General features: G+C 45.2%; 1 protein-coding gene across 2 annotated transcripts in view; it reads left to right on the plus strand.

The window, feature by feature from the left end:
* Positions 1-22,505, plus strand: part of IRS2 (insulin receptor substrate 2) — a 30,418-nt gene extending 7,913 nt beyond the window's left edge. Inside the window, exon 2 of one of the 2 annotated variants that reach the window (XM_033435061.2) lies at positions 2,018-4,244. In XM_033435061.2, coding sequence (XP_033290952.1) covers positions 2,018-2,058 — 41 coding nt within the window. In that variant the 3' untranslated portion in view covers positions 2,059-4,244. Of the gene's footprint in view, positions 1-2,017; positions 4,245-19,851 lie in introns of those variants that run through there. The other variant, XM_012534408.3, reaches the window with a different exon arrangement.
* The last annotated feature ends 688 nt before the right edge of the window (positions 22,506-23,193 follow it).

The raw sequence follows: 23,193 nt of genomic DNA on the forward strand, positions 1-23,193 counted from the left end.
CCCACAGTGGAAGAATCAGGGATGAGAGAGCCACACAATTGTTTCTGAAGGGGCAGCAGAGTCACAAGGCACGTTTCAAAGTATTGTCTGTTGAAGCCTTAAAGCAAGGGGCTTGAATATTTTTAGAACTCCAAGGAGATGACTTGACAAACCACACACGCTTTATTTTTCCTGTTGTGCAAGCTTTTCTGCTTTGGTTGGCTAGCTCTTGTCATAATAAGGTAATCCGTGCCCTGTTCCCACCCTGTTCCCAGGAACAGACAACTAAGGTGCTAATGAAAACACACACAGGCTTTCCTGAATGAAAGTCACATGACTTGTTCTAGTTCCTTTATTGAAAGAGAAACCTTTACCAAAATAGTACTTCGGAGCAGGAAGCAGGGTGTGTGGAACACTAGCCCAGGAATCAGGAAGCCAGGTGTCTAGTTGCTGTGCTGCGTGAGTCACGTGCAAGAGAGGAAAGCCATTTAATCCCTCTTTCTCACTTTCTCTGTCTGTAGAATGGGGTCCTTATAACCCTCTCCTCCTGTGCTCAGGGCCCCTGGGAGGCCCAGGAGGTTGTCAACATCCGGAGCGGTTCAGCTCCTCTAAAGAAATGTGTTAATAAACCCAGCGATGCTACCGATGCTTATGTACAGGAAAGGCACTTTTGTAAACGGGTGTTCTTAAATTAAAAACCGGGATGCTCAAAGTTGTCTGAACGTGGGGCTGGTACCTTCCTAAGAAATTCAGGCCTTCTCTGTTTTGGTGGCTGGTTTTACTCCAGTCTCCGAGAACCATTGTTTTTTTCCACCTCTTTGTTTCACTTGAGATTTTTCTTTTCCTAGATAATGATCAATTGTCATGAAGTAGTGTTTTAAATTACAGAGTAAAATAACAATTAAGGAAAAGAGCATTCCGATCCTGAAACTACATCAGGACCGTACTTTCTGATGACCTTTTGCGACGTGCTTGTAAGAGATAGTGTCAAGATGAAAAACGTGTAACTGGAATATAGGTTTTTCAAAATTGACAGTATTGCTCCTAACATGGGGTGCCTTATGAGAAAAGCAGAACCCTTAAACTGTGAGTTGCTGAATCGGCCATTGTTTGGCCTGGGGCTTCAGTCTTCAGGGTTGATTTAATGAGGGTGATCACTCCTGCCCTGTTTTGATTTGACTGGTTGTCAAACTGGGTAGGAAAACCTCCAGCGTTTCTTCTGTTCTTCCACAGGCCCACTAACCCCCAGAAGAGGAATTTTCATAGGTAATTAATGCTTTATTTTCTTTAGAACTCTTAGTATTAAAATGAATCTCTTTCTGAAAAGAACTTGCGAAAGTTTCAGGACCAGCACGGGGATAATGGGTTTTCTGTTAAAATTCCCACTAATGCGTTTTCTGTAGCAGCAGAGTCCCAAGAGCCGGTTAACTTTTGGTATCAGATTTGGGCAAGTAGAGAGGGTTTTTTGTTTTGTTTTTTTGGGTAGCACGGAATCAGGTGTTCCCATTTCACCTCAGAAACTTAAGGGAAAATGTACCTTGACTCCTTTATCTGCTTTGCCAAGTACACCAAGTTGGGGAAGCTCGGAGGGAAGGGGACCAACGTGCCCTTCCCCACAGCCCGGTCTTCACTGGGGCTCCTGTGATAGGTGAATCCTCTGCAGACTTTATCTACTGCAGACATGAGCAGAATGCACGTTTCCGTACAAGTTGGGCAAGGCCTTTGAATGCTGGCATTCTTCTCCACCAAACGGAATTTTCTGAACCTCCAAGATCAGCGGATATAAACATGTTATCGATCAGGTGGTAGGTTTTATGAGAATAGCCACATTTCAATGGGAAGATTCTTTCTGTGTTCGTTTCATTAATTTGAACGTATTCTTCAAGGTGGCAGTGATTATTCTGAATCACTTCAGGTCGATTATTGTAGACAGAGTTCAGCGGTAGATTTTTTCTGAAGAGAACTGGTGAAGTCATCACTCAAGATGGAGGAAATGCTGAGGCTGATAATTGCTCCTGATGATTCCATTTCTTTCTAGATGTGGCTGCAGAGACTTCCATGAACTGTGCACTGAAATAACGGGCACAGAAGAAAGTGCGAACAGAGCTGGAGTCTATGTTGGACACTAGCATTTTGCTCTGTGGGTGCGAATGATACAAGATACTTCTGTGCTTGGCCGTCTCATTTAATTGAATTCATTGCATCAGAACTGAATTCATTGCATTCTGCTGAAATGGAATTGGGTTAAGACTTACAGGCTGCACTTCTACAAATGATACAGTGGTTAAGTTAGCGGCTCTCGATGTCTTTTCTATTGGACTAGGAAATGTTAACTTTGTATCAGGTCGCTTTTTACCTGTCCAGAGACTTTGTAAAAGTTGATCAGGCAACGTGTCTTCAGGCTTGGCCCAGTTTTCTTATGCCATAGGTGATGTTTATGCCCAGAGATGCAATTTGCTTATGGTGCTTTCACTGAAATTTGGAATATTTGGTCAAATATTGTGATCCATGATAGACCTTAAAGATGAATGATTATGTGTACGGCATTTTGTAAATACTGGGCTTTTTAGTATCAGTTTTAAAGAGTACTAAATTTGGGGGAAATAAATAATTACTCTTTTGGGGTGATGTGTGTGTACATGTGTGTAGCTTCATAATATCGCATCCAGTTGTGCTCCCAGAGGCTGGCTCTGGATATTATTTTCATAATTGAAGCTCCAATACTGAATAATAATGTGTTCTCTAATCGCGTTAAAACTTTATAACCTTAAGTATAACTATAGTTTTACTGTTACTTTAATCTATCCATATGGTATTGTTAGTACAGCTGCTTGAGTGAGTTACTATGGTAGAGTACTAAATTCAATCTTTCCAATGTGAAAAAAAATAGGTATTATGATAGAGTTCATTATATTAGTGATTTTAATGATTACCTTAAAATCCATATGTATAGCTCAAGAATGACTTACACTTTTGCATAGAATCAGTGCATAATCTTTACTATTTATGAATGCAACACAGTGCTTTCTCTATGCAAATTCAAAAGTACTTACTTAAATCCACCCATCTTTTGCCTCCAAATTATAAGTGTAACTAACGATCCCCAAAACTTGGTGGACAGTGAATGATTTTGAAAGAATGCTGCTGAAGTCGATGAGATGATGAAAACGTAACCGTTGTTCTGATCAATATGGAAAGATAATTGCATGCCCCTCTCCCCTTTCAATCAAAAGAAGTGTTTAAAATCCAAAAAGTATTTTTTTTTTCACTTTATAGCGTTAAGACATTTTCATACATAAAGTCTCACGTAATACTCCAAAAGCCCTGTGTCATAGGAGGGCCGCCTGGATCTCCATTTTTGGAACGAGGAACCTGCAGCTTAGAGAGTCCCAGTGACTTGCCTGGGAATCCCTGAGACAGAAAAGGGTAGTGATGGGTTGAACCGCACGAAGACACTGTTGTACCAGTGCTCTTTATCTTATATCCCATCTTATCCAAGTCCTACACACTGTCTACTTTGGAAGCTCATATACAATAGTGACCTTGGGATTTTACCGTAGATCGGCCTTAGGCAGCTTTCAAGTTAACAGCTGGGTTTTTATTTCACTTGGTGGCAGTAACTTAATTTCTCTCTCTTTTCTTCCACACATTATTCATTCAGAGTAAGATGGGGACAGCTAAAAGCAGGAAGACCGGACAATAAAGGAAAGCTCTGTCATTTTTTAAAAATGTATTTTTTATTTTATTTTCTAATTTTTATTTTAGTACAGTTGATTTACAAGGTCATATTAGTTTCAGAAAGCTCCCTCTTTTTTTCGTTTTTGGTTTTTTTTGATATGGACCACTTTTAAAGTCTTTATTGACTTTGTTGCAATATTGCTTCTGTTTTATGTTTGGGTTTTTTGGCCGCGAGGCATGTGGGATCTTAGCTCCCTGACCAGGAATCGTACCCGCACCCCCTGCGTTGGAAGGCAAAATCTTAACCACTGGACCACCAGGGAAGTCCCCCTCATTTTTAAAACTGTTTTCCACACCTGCCAGTTGGAAGAGCTCAGGATTCCACATTGTTTTCAAAGCTCTTGTGATGTTGGTGAATTTCAGAGCTGAATCAAAATCTTGGTTGGTCGTCTCTTCTGGGGCCTCTCGGGCTCTCTTCCTGGACTCCCAGTGGTCTGCAGAGTTGGAAAACTTATATTCCTCCCGCTGTCTTTGTTTTAGTAAAGCAAACTGTATATTGTACTTGATAAGATACCCCCCCCACCCCCCACAACACTAAATGCTTGAAAACTCTCTCCACACAGAGTGGTGACAGGAAAAAAAAATACAAGGTCATTTTGAGGGAGAGGAGTTGAGAACCATCCGTCTAATGTAACTCATTTTAAGGTTGTGAAAACAGAGGCCGAGGGAGGTCCTGCGTCTTTTCCAAGGTCACTGATTTAATTAGTGGGTAGAGATGTTAGTAAATATTATCAGGAAAGAATAGGTTTGCTCTGTCTCTGTGGGCCTTTGTGTGGAGATGAATACCTTTCTCCTAGGATATGGCCTGTTCCCTCTAGAATGATTTAGTGTTTGTAGAAGTGCTATTTGTTTTTTGATTTGGGAGCCTTGCAGGAAATGGCTTCATGCATATACTACAAGGTATGCTGGTGGACAGAACTAGAGGAAAGCAGACACTTGAACAAGGAAGAATGCTGTAAGTTAGAGAAATAGGCTGCTGATGCCCATGTGGGCAGTGTTTTCTGATGTGGCAGAAGGGTGAAGGCCTGGCAGACATTCAAGATCATGTGCTTACTTGTGTTTAAAAAAAAAAAAAAGAGAAGAGGAAGAAAGAAAATTCTTGGGATAATTCAAATCGAAAGGCCTCTGTGATCTGGGAAAATGTAAGTCCTTTTTCTTTATCAGTGGGTCATCCTGGGGCCCTGATCTGACATCTAATGGGGTTGTGTTTTCATTCATTCCTTGAGGGGTCCTTAAGATGCATTTCTTCTCTAAGTGAAATATCCTATACTCGTCATTATGAATAAGGCCATTAGCAGTCTCCTAAGAAACTGTTTCATGATGAGTCATCACTCTATTTGATGATGAGTCTATTTGAAAACGAACAATTTTAGAATTTGCCTAAGGACCCATGAATAATCAGTGGTTGCTAGGTGGTGATCTTCTGGGGAGTGGATTATCTCACCGGTGCCCTTCTTGTTTTTAAGATCTTTTATTTTTTTCCGAGAAAAAACTTACTTAACTTCATTGTTATGGGATGAGAAATGGTTTTTCAGAAGGCACTGCCTTTCTAAGATGTGATTCTAACCCCCCTTTGAAAGGCATAAAAGAAGACATAAACAAACATAACAGCTCACACAACAGCTATCCATGTTTGAAAAACCGTGGTCGGGAATCTATAGCCTTGTGCTCTGGGGAGTGGTTCAGGGCTGTGTTTACACGAGCTGCCAGTCTCTCCAGCATCCGCAGAGAGAGCACTTCCTTCCTAGCAGACGGCCACACGCCTGCCATTAGAAGCCACGCGCGCCAGTAATCCACCCAGCATCGCTGGCGGCCAGCGGCGCAGGATAACAAAACGGGAATGCTTGTCCCCCTGTCAGGAATGAATGGAGTGATGGAACTGCTTCTCAGGATAAGAAGAAAGCAAAGCTCAGAGGACCCTGTCAGGGGGCATTGGCTCTGTGGAGCACTTTCCCAGTTAGGTGGAAAGCGGACGGGTTAGATGCTGATGTGCTATGTGGGGAGTGTTTGTAAGCAAACCCGGTAGTCTTTCCCTGGATGAGGTCTGGATCCCTTCTGTGAAAACTTGTCTTCCTCGGAGGCCCTGGGACGGAGCTCTGGCTTCCCGGCCCCGTGCTGGTGATGGAAAGCAACTGAAAATAGACGCTGAGCTCAGTGACCGTCTGATGCCCGTGGATCCCCAGGTCGCAGAAGCCTCCCCAACCTGTCATGTGAGTGACGCAGCCGTTTTCTGCCCTGCCAGGCCCGGCTCAGGCCCCCTGTGCTCCCCTGCTGCTTTCTTCCTGGAGGGCTTCCGGAGCCCAACGTGGGTGGATGAATGGATGGATGGATAGACGGATGGACGGATGGATGGAGGGAATTGTTAGCTGGGGGAGAAGTTTTGGAAACAGGCCAGGACGTTCTTACTAAATTTAAAAACTGTGCATATAGTATTTTAGAAACTCCAGGCAGTAAGCAGGATTAAACAGGGCATGGACTAGAGGGTGCTGTGCACATTGATTTTGTTTGAAAATCAGAGATGGACGTACAGCCAGAGCTCCTGAGGTGCTAAGGCAACAAGAATTCCTAGAAAGGGAAAGTGGTCAGTTTCTTATACCACAGCCTGGATGCATTTTTTTAAAAGATAATTTGCTACCGTGATTTGTGGTGGTGTTAGGCTTCTGTTTTATTCTTATATGATGCAGGTAATTTAAAAAATGTTTTCCAGCATGAAAGGGACCTAAACTAATACTTTTGGTATTATGCAAATGAAACAAAACAAATCCATGAGCTACTCATAAGCTCTTCCAGTTATATTTATATCAAATTTTTTAAACAACTACTTTATCAAATATTTATATCAAATAAGTTTGGTGAAACTAATACAAAGAACTCTTCTTACTTCACCAATTAGACTTATAAGAAACGTACAGTTCAGCTGAAAATATTTAGATGCGTTTTCGTAAAATATCTTAGTTGCGAAACTGCAAAATCTGTATTTCTTCTTTCTTTAGAATATTATAAAACCAGAGTGGACATTTATCTCAGTCAGTTTCAGAAAACTCACTTTAAGTGGTTGAATAAACAAAAAAAATTTAAACTTTTAATAATGAACCGTGTGGAAATATTCGATATGAAATATTGACCCACTTCTATAAATACAAACATTCATGAATTTTGAAACAGTCTTTCGATTTTATTTATTTTGACAAGTTTTTGAAATGAACATTTTCTTTTCGAGTTGAAAGGTTGCAGTAGCTTCCAAACACTGATAGAATGACATTTCGGTGCTGAGGGTCAGAATCAAAATTGTAAAGACGCAGTAGCATGGACAGATCTTAATTCCGTTTTCCTTCTTACTGTTATTTGTGGTTTAGCTTGTGGGTAGTGCTGGTTTATGAGTAGATTTAGTTCTCAATGAAATAAGCACTGCAGTAAATACCCAAGTTTAACCCAAGTTAAACGCGTGGAACGTTTAACTCGGTTCCTAGAATAACTCTGGGCGACAAGCACGCATCTTCACGAGTCTGGAGTCCGTGCCGTTCAGCTGGAATGTTCCGAATTCATCTCTGAATTTACTCTTGAGCCGTTCTTGGCCAAAGACGCAGGATGGGCTGTCCCTGCTGGGACTGCAGGTGTCCTTGCTGGAAAAGTCTGGTGGAACCACTCAAACGTGTAGCGCCCCCAGTCCCCCACACACACTTGGGGTCCATCCAATGAAGTGGAATTTCCACATCAGTTTTCTCCTCTGAGAAACCACAGGTTTGATCTTGCTGGGCCCCGGCTCCGAGCTATCAGCCTCTCTGAGCTCTGGGTAGCCTCGCCTCAGAACTCCCAGTATTTCTCTGTGTGCTCTGTCTTTGCTGTTAGCCTTTGGATTCCAGAAACTTCACGAGGTTAGTGGACTCCCTCTCCCGTTCCTTCTGAGGCTTCCCTGCTCACCCTCAGCTCTTGCCGAAGAAGGATGCTCACCTGTAGTCTGTGTGACGGGAAGCATCCGTAGCTGCAAAGCTGAGAAAACTCACACGTAAGATGTGCTCAGTGTTGCTGCCTGTCCGTGAGAAGTCAACATTTCGATTTTAGTTCGTTTTTTTCCTCATGAATGATCCACAGACATTTCATGTGATCACAGTTCTATTTATAGTGTAGGCTTCAAAATTGCTTAATTTTCAGATGTCCTATTAATTTCCAAGTAGAGTTCTGTTTTCTTAAGACACACCTGAAACCACGTGCAGGCAGCTCTGAGCCTTTTTAAAAAGTGTGTGTTTTATCTGTTTTTCCCCGAAAAAAGCCAACAGAGGAATGACAGGAACTTCCCTTAAGGGCTCCTTGGGAGGATAGAAAGGTGGCCTGTGGGGCAGGATAGACAGAGGCGGGAAAGGTTAGATCTTCCTTCAGCTTTCAGATTTAACCAAATGGTTACGTTTTCTTATTTTTTCATTACAGAGATGCTAATTGTGACATGTTGCATACTTTAAAACTATTTCACCCATTTGAAAAATATTACAGTGCAGGCTAGAAAGAAAGAGGTTTGGCTTCCAAGCTAAAACAAACAAACAAAAAACAACCCAAAACCAGAAGTACCGAATCTTCAAACCTACCTTTGAAACCAAGGAAATAAACGTAATGTTGACATGTGTTCGGAGCATGAAGTAGTGTAGGTAGTAACAAGTGCTCCAGAAAACAAAGCAGGGAAGAGAGAGGGAGAAGGTGGAGAGGAAGCAAGTCCTGTAGGTATTTAGGGGGAGAGTCCATATGAGCAAAGGGAATGACTAACTGTGCAAAGGCCCTGGGGCAGAAAGTTGCTGGTGTGTCCCAGGATCAGAAGGAGACCCGTGTAGCTGACCAAGAGGGAGCAGGGAGAGAGTAGTAGGTGATGAGAAGGAACTAACAATGAACCGTGACGTGTAGAGCCTGGTCAACCAGTGTAAAGACTTTGTTCACGTTCAACAGCGAAGACGGAAAATATGGTTTCTTTGGAACAGTATGTGAAGTGTTTAAAAACTTTTCGTATCATTTCGCCCTAGCATCTTTTTCCACTTAGTGTGGTATATGTCAGCTCCTGACTTTCTTTCTCAAAAATATGATGTAAAAGGTGAAAAGACCTAAAAGTTTCTGGGGGAAGGAATATGCTGAGATGTCATTGCACTGGGGAAGGCAGAGGGAAGTTGTCACAAGATAAACAATGCCATCAAAGCACAAGTGTCTGGTCGTGGAATTACATGCTCGGTTACACAGACGTTATTTGTAAAGCACCTTATAACATGTCTAGATGGTGTCTCATCCTCAGAACCTCCAAGGAGGGAACGTTCTTGCCCTTACCCTTATTTTTTAAAGGAACCACCCAAGGGTGAAGGGGTCTAGCAGTGGACCTCAGGGGAGCCTCTGCCGGGCTGTAGGGAACGATGCTCTGGTCCACTCGCTGCTTCCTGGTTCTGTGTCTTCTCAGAACCCCCAGTGGCTTCCTTTGAAAAACTGGGTCAGTTACTCCCAACTCCCCCTCCCCAGGGCATCCATCCGCACAGTGTGCTTTCCGGTAAGGCGCGTGAAATTCGGGCTCTGCAACAAACTGATTTTCTTCATCAGCTGATTGGGAAACGTTAAAACGATAGAAAAGTCATTATTCCATGTATTTCGTGGAGATTGGGCCCAACGTGGAAGCACTGATGGGGGTGAGCTTGGAGTTAAGGGGAGTAAGGCGTCCAGAACAGCTAGTACCGCGTGTGGATAAAGACCCTCCCCTTCTTCTAGCCTTTCTGTGGAGAAACCGCACCCTTGGTACGTGGACTTTGTGGCTATTTGTAGCTTATGTCACTTTAAGGACTTGACATGGGGTTAGGTCTACCTTCAGAACGTAAGCTCGGTTTTACTTCATTTTTCTGAGATACGTAAAAAAGGGATGGCCTGCATGAAGTGTCTTAAAGCAGCTCATTCATTCGAACAAGAGAAAAATGACGATCCCATCCTAATTGTTTATTTCTACTGTGTTAGTAGTTGTTCCTTCTCGTAGGGGTTGCTATTACTTTGTCCAGACCGGAAGTGTGAAATTTGCATTTTCTCTGTCCAGTGTATATTTTAGGAAACACGCTTATGCTCGTGGGTCTCTTAAAGTCATTTTTCAGAATCTGATGTGTAAGGAATCAGAGCAGGAAGGGGTGGATGGCGGGAGGCTGCGTGTTCGCGTTGGGGGGAGGTTTGTGACCCACACCCAGGGTCTCAGCGGGGACACACGGCCGGGGGGGCTGTGCTTCCCCCTCTGTGTCTGCCACTCTCGCCCTACAAGCAGATTGCTAGCATAGACTTGTAAATAACTTGATTCACGCATAGTCTTGTCAGATCTGTGCAAAATGTGTGAAGTATGGGCAAGTCAAATAAGGCTCCAATTCAAGCTTATCTCCAAAGAATGACAATGGCTAAATATTAATATTTCTTTATGTGAGCATATTGAAACAACTGATTTGTAAATATAGTAAAAGTTACAATGAATGGGCAAGTTTATTCTGCTTCTTCTGTTTCGGTCACTTTGAAGCCTACGCCCCATTCGTGTTCAGTTCGATACAACGAGTAGATTTTGCAGAATGGCCGGCTGCCCTCTAAGGAGAATGGAGAAAATAAGTTATTTTATGTTAATTCATATAGACCGAGTGTCACAGAATCATAACGCTGCTAAATGTGAAAAGGTGGAAGTGATCTCTCCGGACAGGACTTCCCTGTCTGCGTGATGCTTTTCTGGAGGGGAGGGGCCTGTGTGTATGATGTATTGGGCGTCATTGTGGTCTATCAAGTGGTCGTCTGCTCAGTCTGGAGTTTGTGTTTTTGATTCCTAAAGAGGTGGTTGGGAAGGCATGTCTTCTTTAAATCCATTCTTAAAAGTCATAGAGAGGGCTTCCCTGGTGGCGCAGTGGTTGAGAGTCCGCCTGACAATGCAGGGGACACGGGTTCGTGCCCCGGTCCGGGAGGATCCCACGTGCCGCGGAGCGGCTACGCCCGTGAGCCATGGCCACTGAGCCTGCGCATCCGGAGCCTGTGCTCCGCAACGGGAGAGGCCACAACAGTGAGAGGCCCGCGTACCTCAGGGAAAAAAAAAAAAAAAGTCATAGACAAACCCTGCCCAGCTTTGGAGCCCGGGAAGGTTTTCGTGTCAATCAGTAAGAAATGCCATCTTAACACCGGATGATGGATCGTTTCCCACCTTTCCAAGCCTTCAGCAGTTTGGGAAGCTGACTTTATGTCGCTGGGTATTTTGGTCCTGCCCTCTGCCTTCTCCCTGGAGAAGAGGGAAGGATGAGACGGGTTTGTGATCAGGGGTGTCCCAGCAGTGTCCCCCTGTGTGTCACCGTCTGGACAGGACTGGGTGCCCTCCAGCCCCGGGCATGAAGGCTTCCCACCTGGGGGCAGCGGCAGGCACCTCCCTGCTCCGTGTCTGACAGCTGGTGGCCCTGGGCACTCCAGGAGGGACTGGGGGCCAAAGTTTCCAACCACAGGCTTCTGCGGATCTCCCGATGGCACGTTGAAAGTCCCGGGTCTGAGGCCCCTGGTGTGCAGGGTCCCTCCCAGCAAAGGAGCAGGTAGAATGTCTAGGTTGGGCTCTGACAAGTCTGCACAAGTTCTCTTCAGCAGGTGTACCCAGCTGAGGCTCAAGCTGTGAAGGACATTAAAAACATTTCAGCATTTGTGCGGAAGGAGCGTGCAGGGCGGCTTCACCTGGCTGGTCCGGGCACTGCCTGCTGGGGCAGCTGGGGGTGGTCTGCAGCCTGGGGCACCGGGGCCTGGGTCCCCCTGGCCCCGCTTTCCTGGGAAGGCGTGGCTGTCGGCGCCTGCTGTCTTACTTTACTTTTTAGCAAATGCACTTGATAAAGATGGTCTGTAACTTCGCACGTTCCACTCTTCATTCCTGAAATTTCAATCAGGGGTACTCCATTTGGATGTAAATCGCTCTCTTCGGCCACAGAGGAATTTACAGAGGAATTTAAATGTCTGTCTGCATTATGGGGCACCGCCGTGTGTGACCCCCGAGAGAATAGAGGTCCTGTGCCCCGTGGCCCCGCCTAGTTGGGGCCCCGCCGGCTGCTGGCATCTTGCTCGCGGGCCCTGCGATGCGGAGAGGGATGTGTGCGTTCTCCGGTGATGCAGAGACACGCGCGGCCTGTGCACGAGGCGTGCAGAAAGCACCCAGGCAGGATGCTCTGGGCAGGGTCTGAGAACTGTTAGCTTTAAATGGCCCTGAGTTACCCGCCCCCCCAAAAAAAGCACAATTCTGCTTCTGTTCCGCTTCTAGCCAATGAAAACAAGTTTATTCATTTTTTTCCCCTCCCGAGAGCTCTTCGCCCTCGTGTTTGTGCATTCATGGCTTGTTTACTTACTGCTTGAAGTTGCAGTTGCTGGTGATGTCATTCATGGGTGTAGTTTTGAATGGAGGAGACGCCGTGACGGCAGATCGATGTGCTCAGAGGTTCCCAGTGCACAGGGCTGCCAGGCCTAGGGCTTTGTCATTCACAGCACAGCATGTGGTTACCCGTGTACATCATTGAAAGGTGCGGGAAGAAGGCAGAAGGACCCGGCCCCAAGGTGCACGTCCTGCCAGCAGCACATGCTTACTGTGTGTGGAAAAAACAATTTTTGTGTGTGTATATATACTTTTTCTGTTTGTACTACTTAGTTACATAGTGTATGCATAAAACCTCTTTTGGTAGTTTCCCCATGCCCAGTGAGAAATCTAGGGCAGAAGAATAATGTCCCCATTTTCCTAACAGGGAACACCCTGGTGGGTGCTGCCTGCTGGGCCTGGGGACCCCGACTCTGGTGAGGCCAGTGGCTCTCCACACTCGCATGTCGTTGAGCCGTGGGGACGGTTGCCCTGAGTCCTTCCTGAGCTCCCAGCAAGGCTCCTGAGGTGGCCGGTGGTAGGAATGGGTGTCCACCTGTGCCAGGGCAAAGGACACGGCCCTCAGCCTCCTCATTGCTGGGAGATCCTGCATGTCAATGTAAAGGCCAGGTGTACGTCTGCACAAGGTGTGTTCTTCCCCCCGAGCCAGGACGCTGGCGTCCGTATCAGTGAGGTGTCGTCCACGGGAGGGAATGTACTCGCAGTCTGGAGGTGGAGGCTGCTCAGGCCCTGTGGGTCTGTGCCCAGCAAGACAGCTCGGGGCACTGGCTGGGCTGGTGGTGGGTCACAATATGTTTCCCCCCATTTTTTCTAATCCTTTCTTTTTTTTTCTTTTTCTGTGACGACAGACAAGCACTTCACAAATCCCGTTTTCAGAACATTTCCAAATTATTGCATTATCATTATGTATAAACCAGAGTAAATTTCAGATTCCTGAAGGTGTACCTTTTTAACTGTACTCATAAGTACGTTTCCTGTTAGTGATATCCTAGAGGTAATTTGAGTTACATTTGGCATAATTTCAGACTTCCAGAAAATGCTTATTTCAGTTTCAATAATAAAAACAAAAAAGGTATCAAATTATAAAATGAAGAAAACCCAGTAGCAACTCTTAAATATTTAAATATTCGAAGGAAAGAACGGCTCATTTGAAATGATACGTAACAGGATATTTGGGGATGGATATATTTTGAACAAACTGTTATTCTACACTCCCTTAAGTTTATAGCAAAACTATAATATTTAGGTTTGAGAACCTCAGATACACACAATATAAACATTTTTATAGTGTACAAAAATACACCCCTGAGGGAGAATTACACCGTTCATAGGATATTTGCAATTTTAACGCAGGTTCCATCACTTGGCCCAAATATTGTTTCAGAGGGTAGGAACATAATGCTTCTAGTCACGTTCTCAAATGACTCAAGCAAGAGAAGAGATTTGGGCCCTTTCTGAATTGCAGATCTATCATATATTAACTTTACTTATCATGTTCAAGTTGAAAGAGTAGTACTGTAGGATATATTTAGTAATAATGAGATTTCTTCAGTACTATGGTATTATGCATGGAATATCAAGTGGAAGAGTAAGGAAAACTAATTCCTAAAGTGTGTGCTAGCTTCATAAATGATTTTATGACTTGCTTCCTCCTCCGTAGGGTCTGTAACAGGATAGCAGGCTTTTAAGTCAATGGGATTGCATCTCTGAAGCACGTAAGCCTGCCGATAATTTTCAGAGGGGGTATCAATTAGTCTCCAGGTGTAACCCGCAGATGGAAATGTATGTTGTAACTTTCACAAATTTACCCTTCTTTCTCCTCCTTGTCTTCCTCGTGTCCTGGGACACAATGTCTCTGTCACCATCACTCAGCTCCACTGTCAAAGTGAGAAACAGCCGTGTCCAAGTGGGTGAACGTGGCTGTGTTCCAATAAAACTTTATTTCCAGAAACAGGCAAGGACCCGATTTGGCCGTACCCTGCTGACCTCGCTCTTAGAAGGCCACTCTCGCGTGAGACGACGAAGGTTTTCTTTTCTCTTGGGCCTCAGACAGTCCTAAAGTTCTGTGCTCCTATAGAAGATTTTATTCTGCTTTTCTGCCTATGAGAAATGGCGTGAACCACATGGGTTTTTCTTTCTGTTTAGCTCGTCAGAGCTTCGTGAAGGACCTAACAGGCATGTGCTGTATGCTGGGGACCGAGGTGGTCCAGGCCCTTGACCAAGCAGGAGAGATAGGTGCACGAAGCAGAAATGCACAGTTTGCAGGGTTCGGTGTCTTTGGGGAGTTGATAAACAGCTGATGGTACCGTGTAAAGGTTTAAACTCCAGGACCCAAATGGAAGTTCCAGACCTCCCCTCACTCCTTCCCGAGTCCTCCCGTCTTTTATTTGCAAAAATGGGGGCTGCATTGTTGGCCCCCAGTGCAGCAGTGAGGAAAGTTCTGGGAGAAGTTAAGGATCGTCCTTTCCTGCTGATCAGCTCCAAGGCAGTGGGCAAGTCACCAAGGCTCCCTCATCTGGTTTTTACCTAGAAAAGGTCTAACGTTTCATAATTTAAGAGAAGGGTCCACCAGCAATTTAAGGACGTTTTTGCTTCTCGGGTGTTTGCGTTAGGGCATGATAATAGTTCTCCGATGATGCTAGAAAACTCTTGCCATAAAAGGGTAGCTTCCAGGATCCACACACCAGGCTTTTCAATAACAAACAGAAAAGGAATGGATACTTACGTATTACAACATAAAGTTAGTGTAGGCTATTCACTATAAAGTTTATGCTGGTTGCTGTGGGTGAAACTTGGACAGTGGGGGGAAATTTGAAGTGCGATAACAGTCTAGGACACCTGATTGCTCTAGTCTTTGGTGATTAAGACAAGGTCTTATGGGAAGGATTAAGCAAGAGCTGAAGAAGGAGAGATGCCTTTCATTAACCCCAGCCTCACGTGAGAACTCCGTTGTCTCATCCTGTTTCACGTTGTGTCATTAGCATCAAGTTGCAACTTGATGCTGGGAAATGTCTTCAACAACAAGCATTCCGGATGAAATGATCGTAATTGTCAGTGGAAATGATGAGCTCAACTCCAAGAAGCTTCTAAATTTTTCACGAGTCGGGTTGGTGAAGTCAGTCACTGAGCCCGTTTGTCCCGGGGACCCTGTGCTTCCATATTTTCCTTTTAAGTTATTTTTTTTTTTCCACTTGCAAAGTTCAAGTAACCGTTTTTCTTAGAATCCCTGGCTTATCACACCCGACCTTACTTTTTTTTTTTGTATATTCTAAGAGTGCTTTTGCTTCTAGTAAAGTGAGGAGATACTGAATTATCAGGTTGACTTTTCTAGGAATTTCTCATGTAACAGAAAAGTTTATTTTCTCCCGTCATTCTGTGTTTAACATAGAAAGTCTCAATGGGCCTGAAGGACATGTTTGGGCTCACCATAGGGTTTATATTTTTTTTTTCAATCATAGTTACTACTAGAAATATAAATTTTAATCTTAAGCAGTATAATGTTTCATTCTTGTCATGCACATAAGTGTCTGCACTGGTCCTCATTCAGATCTGCCTGAAAATAGTAAGTCACTGGTACCTGCTACGTGGGTTTGCTGTCTGTTTTGTCCACTGCTGCTCACCCAGGGCCCATGAGACCAGGCCCCGTTCCCTCCTGCTGTGCCATGGAGCCCCACACGGGACTCTGTCTGCATCCAAACCCAAGTAATCATAAGAAATCATTTAAAAAAGAGCCGTGAGTCAGAACGTGCTCCCAGAATGCTGCTTGAGTTTCTTTGCCAGAGCACATTTACCCGATTTATTTCTGAAACCTTCTCGACCCGACGCTCACTGCATTTTCCACTGGAGTGTTTGCGATCTCGGAGGCCAGCTCGGCGGTGGTGTGATGTGGCCGTGTTCTGACATCCGAGCCTTCCGTGGCTAGGGAGCTCCCCCACTGGGCTCAAGGACAGAGTTTTTCAGTGATTGTTTTCTTTTTCTTTCCTTTTTTTTTTTTTTTTGTAAAATAGAGCAAATTGGAGGTGGGGCCTTTGTTGACAACACCCGTCCTCATTTGCATTCTGATTGGTCTTTTAAATGGAAGAGAAAGGGCAGAATTAGCGCTGGTCCATAGGGAGTTAGGATAACTGCATAAGGGACTGTATCCCTCATATGAACGTCATTTGTCATATGTCACCGAGTGAAAAGGAAAAGGATAGCTGGGCTGCGTGACATGCCATATGGGACAACGTCAGTCTTTGTGCTGAAAGTTTTTTTTTTTTCCCAATCAAATAACTCTAGATTGATGCTTTCCATGAATGAGTTTCTTTACGAAGCAATGTCTAGGCTACAGAACAGTACAGTGTGTAATTATACCGCAAATGCAATGTGTATCAATAAATTTAAATTATTTTAGAAGCATTACATCTAGGAGCAGATTCAGAACTGGTGCATGTTACTCTGTAATTTTCACCAGCAACACATGGTTCTGGCCTTTATTTCTTCTTTGTGTCGCCCCTGTACCCTCACAGTTCAGAGAATGTCTCCCATCTTAATGATATTCACCGTGGAGGAATTGTGAAATTAATCACTGGTTCTTTGCCTCTAGTAGAATTAACATAGGTCATAAAATAAATAAAATTTTGCTGGAGTCTCATCGTTACGAAGCATACATATTTAACAGTTGAGTGTGATGGGCTGGCAGTGTTGGAAGATTTTTGTTTCTAGTTGGCTGAACCAGACTCATTTTCAGCAGGAGGGGTAATTTAACTTACTTCAGAAGGAACTAAATAAAAGGCAAAAGTGGGCTCACATTCCCAGGGCCCCGCTCCCGCCTCCGTCCCCTTCTTCCTGGGATGCGGGACGGAGCGACAGCAGTGAGAGGCGGCTCGTGGCAGGCGGGTCTGGCTTTGCTGGCTGGCTGCTGGCCTGGCCGCAGAGAGCCTGCTTGCTCGGCGCACTTGAGCCCCGAATCCCAGGCATCTTCCACGAGTGGCCCCCTCCCGGTGATCCTAGGTGGGGATTCTTGCTGGGGTGCATGCAGGAGGATCTCCCCGTGAGTTGGGGGGTGAACCCAAGAGGGTTCAGTGGCAGGTGACTTGGGTGGCGTGGACTGAAGTTCGGAGGCTCTCTGCCTCGAGGTGTCTGTGCAAGGCCACTGTTATCTGACCCAGTAGGAGACAGATTGCATCCACGTTGGGTCGATGTGTTGGCTCCAGGGCACATCTATACGCTGAGATATGTGTTTGAAGCACGGCACAGCTCTCGCCCAGACATCTGTCTCTGAGCTGGTGGCCGTCCTCTTTCTGCTCTCCTTGGCCTGAGGCTGCTCACATCCTTCCCACGTGCCATGAACGAACCCCCCTCCCTGTGATGGTACCTGTGTGTGCGTGCACGTGCGCGCGTGCTCAGCCTCCCTCCCCAGTCATCCGTGGCTCTCCCTGGCCATGTGTGGGACCACATCCCTGGCCCTTCCCTTCCGTGGAAGCCTGGGGCTGCTCGGCCCACGGCTCAGCATCTTAGGGGACCATGTTCCTTACTGTCCCCACATCAAGTTGACTCACTGGGTGGCCGACAGCCCGAATCTCTCTTGTGCCCTTGGAAGAGCTTTCTTCTCCGTTTGCTGGTAACGGCAGCCGAGCATCCTTCAGAATGCAGGTGTTTGCAGAGGGCAGCGCACCTTTGAAAGAGTTGCTTCCTTCCCTGCCCAGAAAACAGCTGTCATGTGACTCCCATTCTCTACCTCATCATTCTCCCATGTGCCTCACAGAGGCCCTGCACCGGAGCAGAATTGGAAGTCATGTTGAAAGGTCACTGTGTGAATAAATGCATGAATTATTTCCTTGCTCCTTAGCAGCTCTTTTCTTTCATAATGCTAGTGCTTAGAAATTAAGGTTTTGACAGTCGTGTTGTTTGTACTTCAAAAAAATGAAGTTACACATTCAACTTGATTAGAGCTCATGACGGTCTAATGATAGTTATTTCATAGCAAGAAAGCATCCTTAAAAACAGAGCAAAAATGTCCATGGCCCTATGAGTTTGCAGTAAAGGAATGTAAGTTTTTCAGCAATAATTAACTCTGTGTGTTTGAGTTTGAGGGATTAAAGAAGTTACTTGCTTAGCTGTTTTCAAGGTAATGGGGTTTTAGCGTTAACAGGAGACAATTAGGTACATTTAGCTAATCGTTAGTGTAAAAATAAAATAAACTCTGAATAGAAACCTTCTGAAAGTGGACCCACAGGGTAGTACTCCCTCTAGGGCGGCCGTCAGATTCTTTTCACTGTCAGGGCCTGAGTGACAAAATGCAAACTCATTTAGGGTGAGACTCAAGTCCAGGTGGATTTTAGCAAATGCCTGTATTTATTAAGGGACACTAACCTTCAGGTTCTCACCAGAGCCTCTTAGGACCAGAAATCACAATAATGAATAAAATAGCCGGAGACACAGCTTCCCTTCGGAGGGACTTTGGGACCCTGTTCTCCATTAAGTTTCATGTGCTGAACAGTTTACTTGTTACATTTCTTAAAGGACGTAAGCTTTTTTAAAAATAATGAAGTGACACTGCCTCAAAATGTCACATTGTAGGGAACTTCTGAAAACGTCATGAAAAGATACAGTATTTGTGTTGTGTGTAGACAGCACGTGTCTGCACAGGCTCTTGTTTGGGTTCTGCCGGGCTACAGAGCAGGTGCTTACTCTTGGCTGTGGGATACTGGAAGTTTCTCTCTTGCTGGGAGTAGTCCTCTGAACTCAAGATGAACAGAAAAGAAGTAGACACACAAAAAAAGCAAATCCAGGAGCGTGGTGAGCGCCGAGCACAGAATTCTGAGTGATTTTAGAGGAATATTCAGAGGTGCAGGTTAAGTAACTACAGCTGCAAAGGAAGACACTGCTCTGTTTACGGTGGGGCGTGACCCACCGGGCACGCATGTGACCAAGTAGTTACCAGCATGGGGAGTGATGAACAACTTGGCATTTTTGTTTAAAAGCCAAGAGGCTTAAAAAAAAAAAAGGCGGTGTACTGTGAAATGTCAGTCAGTCTCTCCAGTTGGTATGTCCGCTAAAGGGACAAACACATCCAGTAAAAATATGCTGAAAACATTGGGGACTGGGAAAAAGTTAAGGAAGTTGGATCTTTCAGCCCAGAAAGAGGGGAGCACTTGAAGCTGGTGAGGGTCCTGCTGGCTCCGCCCAAGGGCAGAGGAAGCGGGTGTGTAACGGGGGCTTATTTTTGAATCTTGGGTCGTTTTAGCAACAGGATAGAGTACCCAGTGGGAAGGGTTTTCCGAGGGCAGAAGTGTGAACGTATTACTTCTCCCACTTTCTTACCGCGACCCACATTGGCATTATCCGCGTAGCTGAGAACACGCGGTGACACGTGGCGTGGTTTTCATCCTCTCCACAGCCCTGTGAGGAAAGCAGTGGTTTCTCCCCCTCTGTTCACACGAAGAACTGAGACCTGGGCATTTAAGGGGCCGTTGCCAGGTCGCTCAGCCCCTCTCCCAAGGGTAGAATCATGAATGGTTTTCTTGCATTGAAAATGTGAACCTCACTTTATGGATCTCACAACTCACTGTAAACCCAGTCGCCCTGCTCCTGGGGAAACCGAAGGGGAGTTTACCCATTGAACTCGTCTCTGGAAAACGGAATGAGTAAACGTTTGCTTCCCAAAGTGGATCATTTCCTGAAAGTGACGCAGATGGTAAAGGAGGGTTGAGAGGGACCTCGTCTCCCGCAGTAGGATGGCTCTGTGTGCACAGCGGCCCCGCTGACTTCTTTCCTTCCTCTTTCAGAGTGAAGATCTGCCTGGCTTTATCCCCATGACGACACACATCAGAGAAAAACATGAACAGAAGATGCTCAGCATTTTTTTAAAATCTGAAGCTGCTCAGCTTCCTTTTGAATCTGAGCGATTACCACACGTGGACGCCTCTGGGTTAGACGTGGAACCGTCTCTGTCCCTCGTTCCCACAGGGGGCATTCATCCTTGTGCTGGTCGTGTTGTGTTTTGTTTTTCGACGAAATTAGCGGAAGGAGTGATTCACGAGAAAATTGGACGTTTTCCTCGGCCTTTTCCGTTGTGGCCAGTGTCTTAATTTCTCCTTAACTTTCATTTTGGCAAAGCAGATATATCCCTCAGCATGCTAGGAGATTCCACCAATTCGCATCAAAGTGGTAAAGTCTGGTATTTACTGGCATCCTCTCAAAACTACCACCGTCCTACCTCAGTTCCAGGTGAAGCCAGATCGGCGTGGTCAGGGGCCGGCAGGACGTCTGGGTACCGAGAGTCCCAGCACGGCCATCTGCCTCATCGAACAGGCCCGGTACACAGCTGCTTGTCAGACTCCAACCCAGGTACCTGCGTGTTTACTCACAGACAGAGCCCAGCGTGGGACTGACGTTTCCCAACGGAGATGAAATTTGAGATTGGACTTTGAAGATGGATGGATAAATAATAATTATTATATGTAACTGAAGCAACCTACTTTGGAAAACCATCAGCTGTATTGGGGGATGGGGGGTGGGAGGGGCGGGGTCTGGGAAGGGGGTGAGTATCTCTTTTTACCTTTAACAGACTTGTTTAATCTTCTCTCTGTAGATGTTTATGTAGGTACTACAAATTGCAAACGCCTTTGATCCTACTTACAAGCTCAAACGTCTCTGCTCTCCTTAATCCTGAGCTTGCATTTCTCTAACCAAAAATTCACGTAGGCATGCTAGCGGTTCAAGGCTGGTCAAGGGTTTGGCAGATTTCTTTTAAAATGTATTATCTTTACTATGATGCTATTGTGTCTGGCAACGAGGCTGCCCTCAACAACAACAACAACACACACACACACACACACACACACACACACAAAGGAACTGATAAAAGAGGCATTCTGGCCCCTATGTTATTAATAGACAAGGAAGAAGAAAAACAATCTTACAGTACATGTCACTTGTGAAAACAATTCCCGACAAAGGCTACCCCTATTGCACATGTTTTCAGTGTGGTGGCAGTTACCGCGGGTGTCGCGGAAGACCGCTGCCCTTGACCTGCAGGATGTCACGGCATCTCTCTGCTGCCTTGACACGTCGGGGGAGCTCTAGAGACCCCCTCCCGTGTCTGGGTCCCCAGTGCCTCTTCTCTGAGAGTCCTGTAGAGGTTACACGAATTCATTGGAGATACGAGTTGGGGTTTTTTTTTTGGGGGGGGGGGTGGGAGAAAAATATATATAAATATATAGATAGATATCACTATAGAATAATGCATTCATAAAATGAGGCTTTTCTAGAGGAAGACCAAAAAATTCAATGTCTTAAACATGTATTTAATCGCAATGCAAAAGTCTTTCTCCTGCCATGCTGACCTTTTAGAACAGAGGATTGTACCGCAAGACAAAGTTGAATGTAAAGTGATCGCCCTGAGCATTTTCCAAGTTTCACTTTTCTAGAGAATCACACAGCACAACAGTGCGTAAACTATACCACGTTAGTTTGATGGTCATTTTCAGTGTGTAATATAGAGAGACTTTATTAAAATGTATAAAATGTCCTAAAGTTTTGGTTTAGTTTTGGGACTCGGGATGGATGGAGTTGCTATGGAAACCACCCCCCACACCCCCCCCCCCGTAGATAGGACTGAACGTGGGCGCTGCTGATCGCAGTGTCTGACTCGTATTTAAGTAGCTCTCCCCATCCTTCACGTGGTCCTGCCACCCTTCCCATGGTTCATGTTCCTCCTGCAACTTTAAACAAGCGAAGTAAAAAGTTGATAATATACTAAATTTTCTTCTATCCTGTACATTTCAAAAAAAAAGGCATATGCAATATTTACATTTTTAATTTAGTTTACAGAATGGAACCAAAATGTATAAATGTTATGTTTGTTAAAACTTCACAATGTATATTGGGTCTTTGTACATTTTGCCTGACTTACCTTAAATTTAAAATATTTTTTGCTATATAAACTTTAACAGTTATTAAACAGTGTTTTCTTTTGGGGTACGTATTGTTTCTGGAGATCAAGATGTTAAATATATTTCTTGCTATTGTGATATGACAAAAGACTGACCTTCTCTTGCTGTCTTCCACTGTCCTTGCTGTATATAAGGGCCTGTATGGCACTGCTGGAAACCAGACTCAATGGAACTAGACTAGTGCATTGTATTTAGTCTGTAATGATCATGGATGCTCTCCTTAATAGCCATATGCAATACAATAAAATACATTATTTATGAAACGAAGAAAGCCTGGAGAACGCTTTTTCCTGGGTGGATAATGAAGTTGACATCAAGCCACTCTTCTGGTGTTTGGGGTCGTTAAGTAAATATTTGGTTCTTTAAAAACACTTGGTGACTGTGTGACCTCTTCACTTAATATGTGTATTCTGGAAACCAGAAAATACCCCACACGTCACAACATTTATGAAAAGTCGATGTGTTCATTAAAAAAATATTTTACTTCACCAGACGTAGAATCATTGCCTGTGTGCTGGGTGCTGTTCTCAGTCCCGTAGAGATACTCCTTCATCGTCCCTCACACCCTTCGGTGGTGGCATTCGCCATCCCATTTTGTAGATGAGGAGACTGAGGCACACGATGGTGAAAGGACTCGCCGGAGGGCACAGAGCTCGCTAGCCGCGGAACCAGGACTCAGACGCAGAAGCACAGCCCCGGAACCTGTGCCCGTGTGATTGCTGCCATCCTGCATCCGAGACACGGGCACGGGACAGATGGCATCCAGAGCACGTGGCAGGCAGGTCAGCAGAGCCAAGAGGTGCAGTTCGGGAGGTGGAAGATACGAAAATGGTGTCTGTTGGTTTTCATCAAGGACGGTTTCACCTCCTTGTTAGAAGTCGTGTTTCTGTACCTCCGCTTTACCTGGGCGTTATAGTAATGCAATAACATGGGTGTCGTCTCTTTTGAACAAATAAAATCAGAGCGATGGGGAAGGTGATTTTTTTTTTTTTTTTTTTTTTTTTGCGGTACGCAGGCCTCTCGCTGCTGTGGCCTCTCCCGCTGCGGAGCACAGGCTCCGGACGCGCAGGCTCAGCGGCCGTGGCTCGCGGGCGCAGCCGCTCCGCGGCATGTGGGATCTTCCCGGACCGGGGCACGAACCCGCGTCCCCTGCATCGGCAGGCGGACTCCCAA

This window comes from Orcinus orca, chromosome 18, assembly GCF_937001465.1.
Source record: "Orcinus orca chromosome 18, mOrcOrc1.1, whole genome shotgun sequence".
Taxonomy (NCBI): domain Eukaryota; kingdom Metazoa; phylum Chordata; class Mammalia; order Artiodactyla; family Delphinidae; genus Orcinus; species Orcinus orca.